This window comes from Eretmochelys imbricata, chromosome 2, assembly GCF_965152235.1.
Source record: "Eretmochelys imbricata isolate rEreImb1 chromosome 2, rEreImb1.hap1, whole genome shotgun sequence".
In the NCBI taxonomy this organism is placed as follows: domain Eukaryota; kingdom Metazoa; phylum Chordata; order Testudines; family Cheloniidae; genus Eretmochelys; species Eretmochelys imbricata.
Window position 1 is genome coordinate 40,369,184 of NC_135573.1, and position 13,793 is coordinate 40,382,976.

General features: G+C 40.0%; 1 protein-coding gene across 2 annotated transcripts in view; it reads left to right on the forward strand.

Moving 5' to 3' along the window:
* Positions 1-13,793, forward strand: part of STK3 (serine/threonine kinase 3) — a 294,832-nt gene that overhangs the window by 182,407 nt on the left and 98,632 nt on the right. The window contains exon 10 of one of the 2 annotated variants that reach the window (XM_077809950.1): positions 10,220-10,395. The exons of the other annotated variant lie outside the window; for it this stretch is intronic. Coding sequence (XP_077666076.1) covers positions 10,220-10,395 — 176 coding nt within the window. The remainder of the gene's footprint in view (positions 1-10,219; positions 10,396-13,793) is intronic. 2 annotated transcript variants of the gene reach the window in all.

Below are 13,793 nucleotides of genomic sequence, written 5' to 3' on the forward strand. Positions count from 1 at the left end.
ATCAATCGGGCTCCTGGACCACCCAGATATGTTATCACAGGAACTAAGGGAAGTATTCCATCCAAACCTGAAGTCACTGCACCTGAAAGCCTGGATGTTGGCTGGTTGGACACCATGGAAAGTAACCGCCCCTCACAGAAAATCCTAATTCGGAGCAGAAAACTGTCCATGAGTAACACTCTGGACTTCCATTAGTTTAATCAACGTCCATCAGGAAGCAAAGAATAACAGTGAAATCTTCAGTGAGCTTAAACTCAAAAAGGAAGCTTACAAGAAGTGGAAATTTGGACAGATGACTAGGGAGGGGTATAAAAATATTGCTCGATCATGGAAGGGTGTAATCAGGAAGGCCAAAGCACAATTGGAGTTGCAGCTAGCAAGTGAAGTGAAGGGTAACAAGAAGGAATTGGCGGATGTGATTGCAGATCCATTGGCCATTATCTTTGAAAACTCATGGCGATCGGGGGAAGTCCCGGAAGATTGGAAAAAGGCTAATGTAGTGCCCATCTTTAAAAAAGGGAAGAAGGATGATCGTGGGAACTACAGGCTGGTCAGCCTCACCTCAGTCCCCGGAGCAGGTTGTCAAGGAATCAATTCTGAAGCACTTAGATGAGAGGAAAGTGATCAGGAACAGTCAGCATGGATTCACCAAGGGAAAGTCATGCCTGACTAATCTAATTGCCTTCTATGATGAGATAACTGGTTCTGTGGATGAAGGGAAAGCAGTGGACGTGTTATTCCTCGACTTTAGCAAAGCTTTTGACACGGTCTCCCACAGTATTCTTGTCAGCAAGTTAAAGAAGTTTTGGCTGGATGGATGCACTACAAGGTAGGTAGAAAGTTGGCTAGATTGTCGGGCTCAACGGGTAGTGATCAATGGCTCCATGTCTAGTTGGCAGCCGGTATCTAGCGGAGTGCCCCAAAGGTCAGTCCTGGGGCCGGTTTTGTTCAATATCTTCATAAATGATCTGGAGGATGGCGTGGATTGCACCCTCAGCAAGTTTGCGGATTACTCTAAACTGGGAGGAGTGGTAGATACGCTGGAGGGTAGGGACAGGACACAGAGGGACCTAGACAAATTGGAGAATTGGGCCAAAAGAAATCTGAAAGGTTCAACAAGGACAAGTGCAGAGTCCTGCACTTAGGACGGAAGAATCCAATGCACCGCTACAGACTAGGGACCGAATGGCTAGGCAGCAGTTCTGCAGAGAAGGACCTAGGGGTGACAGTGGACGAGAAACTGGATATGAGTCCACAGTGTGCCCTTGTTGCCAAGAAGGCCAGTGGCATTTTGGGGTGTATAAGTAGGGGCCTTGCCAGCAGATCGAGGGACGTGATCGTTCCCCTCTATTTGACACTGGTGAGGCCTCATCTGGAGTACTGTGTCCAGTTTTAGGCCCCACGCTACAAGAAGGATGTGGATAAATTGGAGAGAATCCAGCGAAGGGCAACAAAAATGATTAGGGGACTGGAACACACAAGTTATGAGGAGAGGCTGAGGGAACTGGGATTGTTTAATCGACGGAAGAGAAGAATGAGGGGGGATTTAATAGCTGCTTTTAACTACCTGAAAGGTGGATCCAAAGAGGATGGATCTAGACTATTCTCAGTGATAGCAGATGACAGGACAAGGAGTAATGGTCTCAAGTTGCAGTGGGGGAGGTTTAAGTTGGATATTAGGAAAAACTTTTCCACTAGGAGGGTGGTGAAACCCTGGAATGCGTTACCTAGGGAGGTGGTGGAATCCCCTTCCTTAGAAGTTTTTAAGGTCAGGCTTGACAAAGCCCTGGCTGGGATGATTTAGTTGGGATTGATCCTGCTCAATTGGCAGGGGGTTGGACTAGATGGCCTCCAGAGGTCCCTTCCAACTCTGTTTTCCTATGATTCTATGATTCTAAGGGTTTCTACAGGTATGTTAGCAACAAGAAGGTCAGGGAAAATGTGGAACCCTTACTGAATGGGGGAGACAAACTCGTGGTGATCGGGGGAGGTCCTGGATGATTGGAAAAAGGCAAATATAGTGCCCATATTTTAAAAAGGGAAGAAAGAGAACCCGGGGAACTACAGACTGGTCAGCCTCACTTCAGTCCCCGGCAAAATCATGGAGCAGGTCCTTAAGGAATCAATTTTGAAGCACTTGGAGGAGAGGAGGGTGATCAGGAACAGTCAGCATGGATTCACCAAGGGCAAGTCATGCCTGACCAACCTGATTGCCTTCTATGATGAGATAACTGGCTCTGTGGATATGGGGAAAGCAGTGGATGTGTTATATCTTGACTTTAGCAAAACTTTTGATATGGTCTCCCACAGTACTACTTTAACTTGCTGGCAAGAATATGAATTGGAGGAACTCTGACTATAAGGTGGATAGAAAGCTGGCTAGATTGTTGGGCTCAATGGGTAGTGATCAATGACTCGATGTCTAGTTGGCAGCCAGTATCAAGCGGAGTGCCTCAGGGGTTGGTCCTGGGGCCAGTTTTGTTCAACATCTTTATTAATGATCTGGATGATGGGATGACACTAAGCTGGGGGGAGAGTTAGATATGTTGGAGGGTACGGATAGGGTCCAGAGTGACCTAGACAAATTGGAGGATTGAGCCAAAAGAAATCTGATGAGGTTCAGCAAGGGCATGTGCAGAGTCCTGCACTTAGGCCGGAAGAATCCAATGCACTGCCACAGGCTGGGGAGTGATTGGCTAAGCAGCAGTTCTGCAGAAAAGGACCTGGGGATTACAGTGGACAAGAAGCTTGATATGAGTCAGCAGCGTGCCCTTGTTGCCAAGAAGGCCAACAGCATATTGGGCTGTATTAGTAGGAGCATTGCCAGCAGATTGAGGGAAATGATTATTCCCCTCTATTTGGCACTGGTGTGGTCATACCTGGAGTTTTGCGTCAAGTTTTTGTCCCCTCACTACAGGAGGGATGTAGACAAATTGGAGAGAGTCCAGTGGGGGGCAACAAAAATGATTAGGGGGCTGGGGCACATGACTTATGAGGAGAGGCTGAGGGAAGTAGGTTTATTTAGTCTGCAGAAGAGAAGAGTGAGGGGGGATTTGATAGCAGCCTTCAACTACCTGAAGTGGGGTTCCAAAGAGGATGGAGATAGGCTGTTCTCAGTGGTGGCAGATGACAGAACAAGAAGCAATGGTCTCAAGTTGCAGTGGGGGAGGTCTTGGTTGGATATTAGGAAACACTATTTCACAAGGAGGGTGGTGAAGCACTGGAATGGTGGAATAGGGAGGTGGTGGAATCTCCATCCTTAGAGGTTTTTGGAGGCCCGGCTTGACAAAGTCCTGGCTGCGATGATTTAGTTGGGGTTGGTCCTGCTTTGAGCAGGGGATTGGACTAGATGACCTCCTGAGGTCTCTTCCAACTCTAATATTCTATGATTCTATGATCCACTGAATAGTTTTTTTTCAGCCTTCTCTCATCCAGTGGTATGTAAATTCCCAAGGACCCTCCTGCATGCTTTCCCACTGGTTAGAGACCCTACTTCAGCATGGGACCACAACATCATCCTTCTAAAATTTATGGAGCCCTTTTGATTCCTCTGAGTGTTCTGCCTTCTGTCTCACTCCCAAAAGTAGTAATGGCCATCACCATTCTGATGGCCATCACCTTGGTCAGATGAGTAAGAGCTTTAGGCTCTTGGGAACCCCTTCATACCTTGTTTCATAAAGACAAGATGGTACTGAAACATTGTGCAAAATTCAGCCCCTATGTGGTTTCTGAGTTCCACTTAAACCAATCAATCAACTTAATTGTGTTCTTTCCAAAGCCAGTTTTCTACAAAAGGGAAAAAGAAGCCCTAGGCCTTGGATATATCCAGTGCTCTTTGAAAGAACATCAGTAGGAACAAATCTTTCAAACTGCCCTTATGTCTATTTTTCTTGGCTGGCCACTCCGAAGATCTGGTCATTTGATCACAGAAACTTTCAGAATGAGTAACACATTGTCTCTCACTGTCCTACCAGCCTGCTGATGTACTTCTCCCACAGACTCTTAAGGCCCACTCCACCAGAGCCCAAGTGGCACCATCAGCCTGTTTCCTCAATGTGCTCATTTCTGAAATTTGCAAGACTATTACGTGGAGCAGCTACCCTCACATTTGTCAAGCATTATACACTGAACTTAATTGCTAGATCAGATGCCAAATTTGTGGAAATGATACTCTTCAGCTGATACAGCTGATATTCCTCATCCCCACCATTCTGAAGAGAATACTCCTTGTGTAAGGATGCATATGGATGCATAGCCAAAGAAGAAAGAATGATTAGTCATACTATGGTAATTGTAGTTCTTTGACATGTTGTCAGTGTGGATGCCACATATAGACCTGGGTGAAATATTCTGAATGAAACATTTTTTGCTGAAAAATGTAGATGTGGGTCAACTGAAAGGTTGCAATTTTGCATTGAATTTACCAAATTGTTTCGGTCGTAAAGACCCCAATAATTGAAAAAAACTGAAATCTTTTCAATTCAAAAATGACTTTTTGTTTCAAAATCTACTTAAATTTCATTTTAAAAAAGGATTAAAAAAAGTCAAAAATGAAACAAATGGTTTTGTTCAGCCTGAAACTAATTGTTTTCAGTGTTTTTGGTTTACCAAAAAATCCCAACATTTTTTTTTATATTTTTTGATTTTTTGGCTTGCCAGCAAACAGAAAAATCAGTTATTTGCACAGCTTTATGCATGACCTCTTATTCCCTCACTGCTTTTGGAGTCCTCAGCTACCAAGGGGCTTTGAATTGCAAAGAAACTAAAGCAAGGTTGAGGCCATTCCACCCTTTATGCCCTTGCACAAGGTGGCACAGGCTGCATGCGCATTCCGGAAGGACATTGCTATTCAAAAGATTCCACGCTTGCATGCCAGAAACACATGCACACCTGCACGAGGTCCACTCTGAGCACAACAATTCAAAGAACAACAGTTACTGTAGGATATGTAACCGTTCTTTAACATGTTAACCACATTGTGAATTATTAACTACGTTTGTACAGGTTAAACTATAAAGACTCTGTCGTGTTCATTATTTTTAATGATAGAGAAAATCTTAATTTCCCACTATTTTTATTTGACATGAGAGAATTTTAGAAAATCCATCCTTTCATAGTTGTGAGAGTATTAGTTTAGAGTTTTACTGTATTGTGGTGGATACAAGCAACTCTTGTTTTCTTTAAAGTGGGGTGATTATAACTGCTTACTTTTTGTTGTCATTGTTTTTATTATAGTAATGATCATAATGCTAAGGAGCCCCAGTCATGCACCAGGGAGCGTATTTAGTCAGAGATAAGAGAGTTATAAATTCCTCTTTTTAAGTTTCCTTAAGTAAATTGAACACTTCAGTTGTTCTACAATTCCCACTCGAACTCCCCCAAAAAGGTGACTCAGAGTGCAAATTAAATGTGATTTGTTCATTTTTGAGAAGCTTCAACTCTAATCTTGCTGACCACTTTCCTTAATTTGCATTTAATGGCAAGGATACTGTTTCTTTTAGTTTTTCCTAGGTTTACAGATGTTTTCAGTCTCCTGACATGTATTTAATAGAAATTTTTATGTAGCTCTGAAATCTTCAAGAGTAGCTCAAGGAAAATATAGAGTGAGCTTATTTGTTTGTTGTGAACGAGGGGGAGCGACATGGTATCTGTCATAAATAAACTTGTTATTTTTTCTGATCATAATTATGTCTTATGTATGAAGCATAAGTACAGTAAGCAGAGCAGGAAGAAAAATAATTAGTTGTTAGATGACGCAATACTATAGACCTGCGTCTGCCTCTTTAATGCTAATACCTGAGTTACTTTTTGGCCACATAAACTATACAATATAAAAGCTCGGGGGATCATAAAGATTTTTTTTAATAGATATTATTTTTTTCCCCAGAACCTCGGCCTCCTTCCATCAGGAGCCATGCTATTGCTATCTCCTGTTGGATCATGGCTCTCCCCCCCAGCCCCCGCCCCCCCCCCCCCGGCTCCCCCCTCCCCACTTTCCTCCTCTCCAGCTCTGACTGCAGAGAGCCAGGAACCTGATTCAAGTCACACTGAATTCAAATGGAGTTGAATCAGGCCATAGGAGAGGAAGTAGAAACAGGACCTGAAGCAGAGACATTGGATAAGCCCTGAATTTGGCTCATTGGTGCATGTGTGTGTGATTGTCCATATTTGAAAAGATGAATAGAGGCAGCAGCTGCCTGGGCTTACAAAGGGAACTGGGGCAACAGCTAAGGGAGACTTGGGTAAAGTGTGGAAACATACATGCATTTATGTGAAAACGTCACAGAATAAATGGAGGAAGCAGCATGGATAGAGAGGAGTGGAAGAGTTAAGTGAGCAGGTTCTGGGGAACAGGAAGCCGTTATTTTAAAAAAAAAAAAAAAAAAAAAAGGAAATGGTTGAAATAATGAGAAACTCAGAGGGAAAGCTTATTAGAACAGAAAGATGTAGAGAGGGCATGGAGGAGAGAATAACTGAATGAAGCTGAGGCAGTAGGGAGAAAACACAATACAGAAATAAAGGTTAGTGAGTGAAAAGAAACTAGACCAACTACTAATATTGCAGTAAAATTATAGTGAATGGGGAAAGCCAAACAAACAAAACCCACAGCGCCAGAGACACAGAGGAAAAGATTCACCAATGTACCTTAGAAAGAAAAAGTTGGATGAATAAAAGTAGAAAGGGAAAAAAAGTGAGTAAGTTTGTTATTAATTTATAGGAAGTCTAATACCAAATTATATTTGTGGTTTTTTCATATACCTGTGATTCTGGCTAACTGAGGGGAGGCTGATTTTGTGGGCTACTCAAAAAATATTAACCAGGCTACTTGCACTCTCAAGTCCTGCTCCAGGGTAGATAAAAATCAATGGTTGGGGTTTTTTTCTTTTCTTTTTTTTGGGGGGGGTTGATTTTTTTTTAATTTAAATTAAATATTGGTTTATTTTAAAAAAATCTATTTAAAATTAAATTTGAAATTGACAACATATGTTAAAGCCCACACATATAATAATGTGTTAAAATCATGAAAATTAAACACAAAAATTGTAGTAATCAGTTTGCTTCTAAAGTTTTAAAGAAAATCAGATCACTGAGCTTGTGGAAGTCAATGGTTAAGTGCCTGGCCCCAGAATTTGTTGAAGTCCTAAACCAGACTCTTCTACAGGTACAGAGGGAATATTTTCTTCATTACAATTTATTGAACTAGATCAGTTCAATGACTAGTTCATTCAAAGTTAAGAAACCAGTTGGCAGTTGAAAAAGCAGGAAAGTAAACAAGTTGTGAGAGGAATAGCTCTACTAATTTTAAAATCTTGAAGGACGTGATGACCAGGAACAATAAGTTCAATTCACTACCTTCAAATAACGCTTCTTTGCTTAAAAAATCAGTTACTTTTAATGCAAAACATGTTTTGATAAGACAAAAAAAATCAAAAAGTTTATGTATCCAGCACATTTAAGGTAGTTTTATTTAATTTAAATAAAATAAATAAATGCTGTTTTTGTGCATTTTTAATTGAATTTGAATTTCCATCTATATAGAGCTTGACATAAATCACAGTTAAAAAGTTCATCATCTAGTAAGATAGAAATGCATCATTTACTGTTTTCTAACATAAGAATTGTAAAAATTAAGAATCTCAATAAATGTAAATTAAGCTATGCTACTGTTTAAATAAATGTATATAGATAGAGTGCATCTTCCCGCTTAGCAAAAAAATAGTACCAAGTTTAGTGTAAAGACTCTATTTAGTTGTAAATCAACATGTTTTAGTGGTTATCAGTGAAAATAAACCTTTCTTTAAGAAAATAAATAAAACATGATTAAAATTGATTATTTAAATCAAGGTACAGCTCTGCTTCCTCGAAACCCTTAAAGGAAAAATAGTTAATAAAAATTGCTTTTTATACATCTGTGGGCTTCTTTAGGTAAAATTGATGGCATCCTTTGAACATATCATGCTTTTGTGTCTAGTTACTTTACAGGAACTGAGACCAAAAGAAAAAAAGCTCCTTAAATTTTGCAATAAAATGCAAGCATACACACTGTAGTTGTTTTACAATTCTTAAATATACTACAGTGTACCACAGTCCAGGTTTGCAGTTGATGAAATTTCTTTTCCCAGCAGATCAGAAAGCCCACACACTCATACATTATACATATGCCTAAAAAAATGTTTGCAACATTCTTCTGCTCCTCCGCCCTCGCTGTAGTTTATTCTCTCTTTAAAACAGGATAATTCCACCCAATCTAGGTTTTTACTTAGTTTGCTTTTAATGCTTATAATAAAAAAGTACAGGTTTGTCTAGTGTTCTTGTTTTTCATTTCAACTAGGTTATTTGTGCTTGTCATAGAATCAGAGAATCGTAGGACTGGAAGGGACCTTGAGAGGTCTTCTAGTTCTGTCCCCTGCACTCAAGGCACGACTGAGGATTATCGATCATCCATGACAGGTGTTTGTCTAATTTGCTGTTAAAAATCTCCAATGACAGACATTCCACAACCTCCCTAGGGAATTTATTCCAGTGACTAACTACCCTGACAGTTAGGAAGTTTTTCATCCATCTAAACCGCCCGTGCTGCTATTTAAGCCCATTAGTTCTGGTCCTTTCCTCAGAGGTTAACGAGAACAGTTTTTCTTCCTCTCCTTGTAACAACCTTTTATGTACTTGAAAACTATTATCATGTCCCCCTTCTCCAGACTAAACAAATGCAATTTTTTTCAGTCTTTCTTCATAGGTCATGCTTTCTAGACCTTTAATCATTTTTGTTGCTCTTCTTCGGACTTTCTCCAATTTGTCTTTCCTGAAATGTGGTGCGCAGAACTGTACACAATACTCCAGTTGAGGCCTAATCAGCACGGAGTAGAGTGTAAGAGTGCTTACTTCACTCCTGCTAATACATCCCAGAATGATGTTTGCTTTTTTTGCAACAGTGTTACACTGTTGACTCATATTTTGTTTGTGATCCATTATGACCCCCGATCCCATTCTGCAGTCTTACTTCCTAAGCAGTCATTTCCCATTTTGTATGTGTGCAACTGATTGTTCCTTCCTATGTGGAGTACTTTGCTTTTTTTCCTTATTGAATTTCATCCTATTTACTTCAGACCATTTCTCCAGTTTGTCCAGATAATTTTGAATTTTAATCCTATCCTCCAGAGCACTTGCAACCCCTCCCACTTTGGTGTCATCCGCAAACTTTGTAAGTGTATTTTCTATGCCATTATCTAAATCATTGATCAAGATATTGAACAGAACTGTACTCAAAACTGATCCCTGTAGGACCCCACTTGATATGCCTCTCCAGCTTGACTGTGAACCACTGATAAATATTCCCTGGGAATGGTTTTCCAATCAATTATGCACCCACCTTAGAGTAGCTATATCGAGGTTCTGTTTCCTTAGTTTGTTTATGAGAAGGTCATGTGAGACAGTATCAAAAGCCTTACTAAAGTCAAGATATACCACATCTACCGCTACCCCACTTCCACAAGCCTTGTTACCTTGTCAAAGAAAACTATTAGGTTGGTTTGACCCAATTTGTTTTTGACAAATCCATGCTGACTGTTGTTTATCACCTTATTATCTTGTCGGTGTTTGCAAATTGATTGCTTAATTATTGTCATTATGTTTTTTATTGTACTGGTAGAATTTGTATATTTATATTATTTGAGTACAACATTTTATGATTCATAGTATTCTTTTATTCTGGATGTAGCCTCTGGGGAGATAGTTACATAGACTTAATATAGTGTTTTTTCTGTTTAATAGATTAACTGTTCTATTCGATGGGTGAACTCTTTTGACGTCCCACAAATGGCAACGTATTTCAGACATAATTCTTTTATGAAAAGAATGAGAGTGGGAGTTTATGCTGTAATTTATATGGCACTTTCTAGCCATCTGCTCTGTAAGGCTATGATCCTGTTATATGTGGAGTACTCTCAACTGCCAGTGAAGTAATTTACTCGTTGTCTATACACCATCTGTGCACCAGTTTTGCTAATTCAGTTTAAAACCACATCTTTAATTAAACTGCTACAACTGTGTATTATTTTTATTTAGTACATACTGATATTTGAGTTTGTATAACAATAAGTAGACATTACATGAATCAGTGCAGAGTTAGTCCAATAAATTCATAAACATAGCTTATTTTGTAGGGCAGTAAATCTTCCATCTTCAGACAGTTTTAACTTTTCCTTTCCTTTCAACTAAGGAAACGCTACTTCACCGCAAGTACAAAGACCTTCTTTCATGGACTACTTTGATAAACAAGATTCCAAGAATAAAAGCCATGAAAACTGTAATCAGAACATGCCTGAACCCTACCACATATCCAAAAATGTTTTCCCTGATAACTGGAAAGTCCCTCAAGACGGAGATTTTGATTTTGTAAGTACATTTACAGTGTTACTTTTCTAATGTTTACTTCCTTGCATACTGTTTATTTTATATATGCTAAAATTAATTAATCCTTTCTATAGCTTTCTAGTAGTGCAAACAAAATAAGTCATCTTTCAAGGATAACTTCCAAATATTTAATAATAAAGTCATGTTCTAGCTGTTATAACAACACGGAACATGACTTCTAAAAGAGAGTGGTAGATTGGAGTGAAAACATTAAAAAAAAATTCCTTTCAGTAAATGTATTCTTGGCGCTTTTCAATTTTGTATTGTAGTTTTTATCTTTATCGAACTTCTTGTGTGATCTAGTTTATTAAAGCCTTCAAAAATATGAATATACTGTAAATGGGTTTTTTTGAGTTAATATCTCAAGTGAGACATGTAGAAAGAATTTTAAACTAGGCAGAGCAATTTACATATCTCCTAAGTAGATTGAATAAGATCATTTAATGTGTCCTTTGAGTCTTTTGGTACAACTTGTATTACAATTCCTGTGATTTCTGGAACAAATTATTACATCTTTAGAAATAATACGCTGATCTGTTTGCTCTCTGTTACACTAGCTTGAATGTCTTTTCCTTCAAAATGTGGGGTTTTTTTAAAGATAGCAATGAAAAATATGGCAGAGACAAAAAGAACGGTCTCCAAGCAGCCAGTAAACCGATATAGTTTTAAAATGTTCTTTTATCAAAATGAAATAAATAAACTGATAAGATTGACTTGGACACGTGATGTATAGCTGTAACCGTTTTTTTCCCCACTCTTTTATATTTTCTAACCTTTCTAAACAAGGGAATTTAACATACCTATTGTAGCTTTAACATGATCTTTCCTTCACTACACTGTAGTAGCTAAATTTGATCACGATACCTTCAGAAATTGAAACACACTGCATTTAATTTTAGGTGACAGCTGTAGGTGTGGGATTTTTTTCTCCATTTTCACTTACTGTCTTTCTAAATAAAGCTGACTCTTACATTTAAGCTACTATGATACTGCAAATGAAACAGTACAATATAAACTGTTGCTGTAGAAGAATAAAGCTTTTGAATAAGTACACTATTTTTTTCTATGCTACAAAAATACAATAGCCAGCATCTTCATAATCAACAAGTGAAATAACTAGTACATTATTCATTGGAAAATAACTATCTGTATCTAAATGTGGTTTATATGGTGGTAATAAAACTTCTTTAGAACTGTTGTAAAAACTGTTTTGCTTTTACGGATGGGCAATAATTACAAACAAAATGAATACATTTGTAAATTCTAAGGTCCTGAACCTGTAAATATTTATCCACAAGTAAATTTACACAAATCATAGAAGATTAGGGTTGGAAGAGACCTCAAGAGGTCATCTAGTCCAACCCCTTGCTCAAAGCAGGACCAACCCCAACTAAATCATCCCAGCCAGGGCTTTGTTAAGCCGGGCCTTAAACACCTCTAAGGATGGAGATTCCACTGCTTCTCTAGGTAACCCATTCCAGTGCTTCAGCAGCCTCCTTGTGAAATAGTGTTTCCTAATATCCAACTTAGATCTTCCCCACTGCAACTTGAGACCATTGCTCCTTGTTCTCTCATCTGCTACCACTGAGAACAGCCTACCTCCATCTGCTTTGGAACCCCCTTCAGTAGCTGAACATTGCCATCAGATCCCACCCTGACTCTTCTCTTCTGCAGACTAAATAAGCCCACTTCCCTCAGCCTCTCCTCATAAGTTATGTGCTCCAGCCCCCTAATCATTTTTGTTGCCCACCGCTGGACTCTCTCCAATTTGTCCACATCCTTTCTGTAGTGGGGGGCCCAAAAACTGGATGCAATACTCCAGATTTGGCCCCAGCAGTGCCGAATAGAGGGGAATAATCACTTCCCTCGATCTGCTGGCAATGCTCCTACTAATGAAGCCCAATATGCCTTTAGCCTTCTTGGCAACAAGGACACACTGTTGACTCATATCCAGCTTCTCGTCTACTGTAATCCCCAGGTCCTTTTCTGCAGAATTGCTGCTTAGCCAGTCGGTCCCCAGCCTGTAGTGGTGCATGGGATTCTTCTGTCCGAAGTGCAGGACTCTGCACATGCCCTTGTTGAACCTCATCAGATTTCTTTTAGCCCAGTCCTCCAAATTGTCTAGATTACTCTGGACCCTATCCCTATCCTCCAGCATATCTACCTCTCCCCCCAGCTTAGTGTCATCCTCAAACTTGCTGAGGGTGCAATCCATCCCATTATCCAGATCATTAATGAAGATGTTGAACAAAACTGGTCCCAGGACAGACCCCTGGGGCACTCCGCTTGATACCAGCTGCCAACTAGACATCAAGCCGTTGATCACTACTCATTGAGCCCGATGATTTAGCCAGCTTTCTATCCACCTTATAGTCCATTCATCCAATCCATACTACTTTAACTTGCTGGCAAGAATACTGTAGGAGACCATATCAAAAGCTTTGCTAAAGTCAAGATATATCACATCCACCGCTTTCCCCGTATCCACAGAGCCAGTTATCTCATCATAGAAGGCAATCAGGTTGGTCAGGCATTACTTGCCCTTTGTGAATCTATGTTGACTGTTCCTGATCACCTTCCTCTTCTCCCAAGTGCTCCAAAATGGATTCCTTGAGGACTTGCTCCATGATTTTTTCAGGGACTGAGGTGAGGCTGACTGGTCTGTAGTTCCCTGGATTCTCCTTCTTCCCTTTTGTTAAAGATGGGCATTATATTTCCCTTTTTCCTATTGTCTGGGACCTCCCCAGCTTGCCGCAAGTTTTAAAAGATAGTGGCTCTGCAATCACATCAGCCAACTACCTCAGCACTCTCGGATGCATTAGATCTAGCCCCTGGACTTGTGCACGTCCAGCTTTTCTAAATAGGCCTTAACCTGTTCTTTCACTACTGAGGGCTGCTCACCTCCTCCCACTACAGTGCAGCATTCCGGGAGCTGACTTTGTCTGTGAAGACCGAGGCAAAAAAAGCTTTGAATACTTCAGCTTTTTCTACATTATCTGTTACTAGGTTGCCTCCCCCATTCAGTAAGGGTCCCACACTTTCCCTGACCTTTTTCTTGTTTCAAACATACCTGTAGAAACCCTTCTTGCTACCCTTCACATCCCTTGCTAGCTACAACTCCAGTTGTGCTTTGGCCTTCCTCGTTACACCCCTGCATTCTTGAGCAATATTTTTATACTCCTCCCTAGTCATCTGTTCAAGTTTCCACTTCTTGTTAGCTTCCTTTTTGTGTTTAAGCTCACTGAAGATTTCTCTGTTAAGCCAAGCTGGTTGCCTGCCATATTTGTTATTCTTTCTGCACATCAGGATGGTTGGTTCCTGCACCCTCAATAAGTCTTCTTTATAATACAGCTAGTCGTCCTGGACTCCTTTCCCCCTCA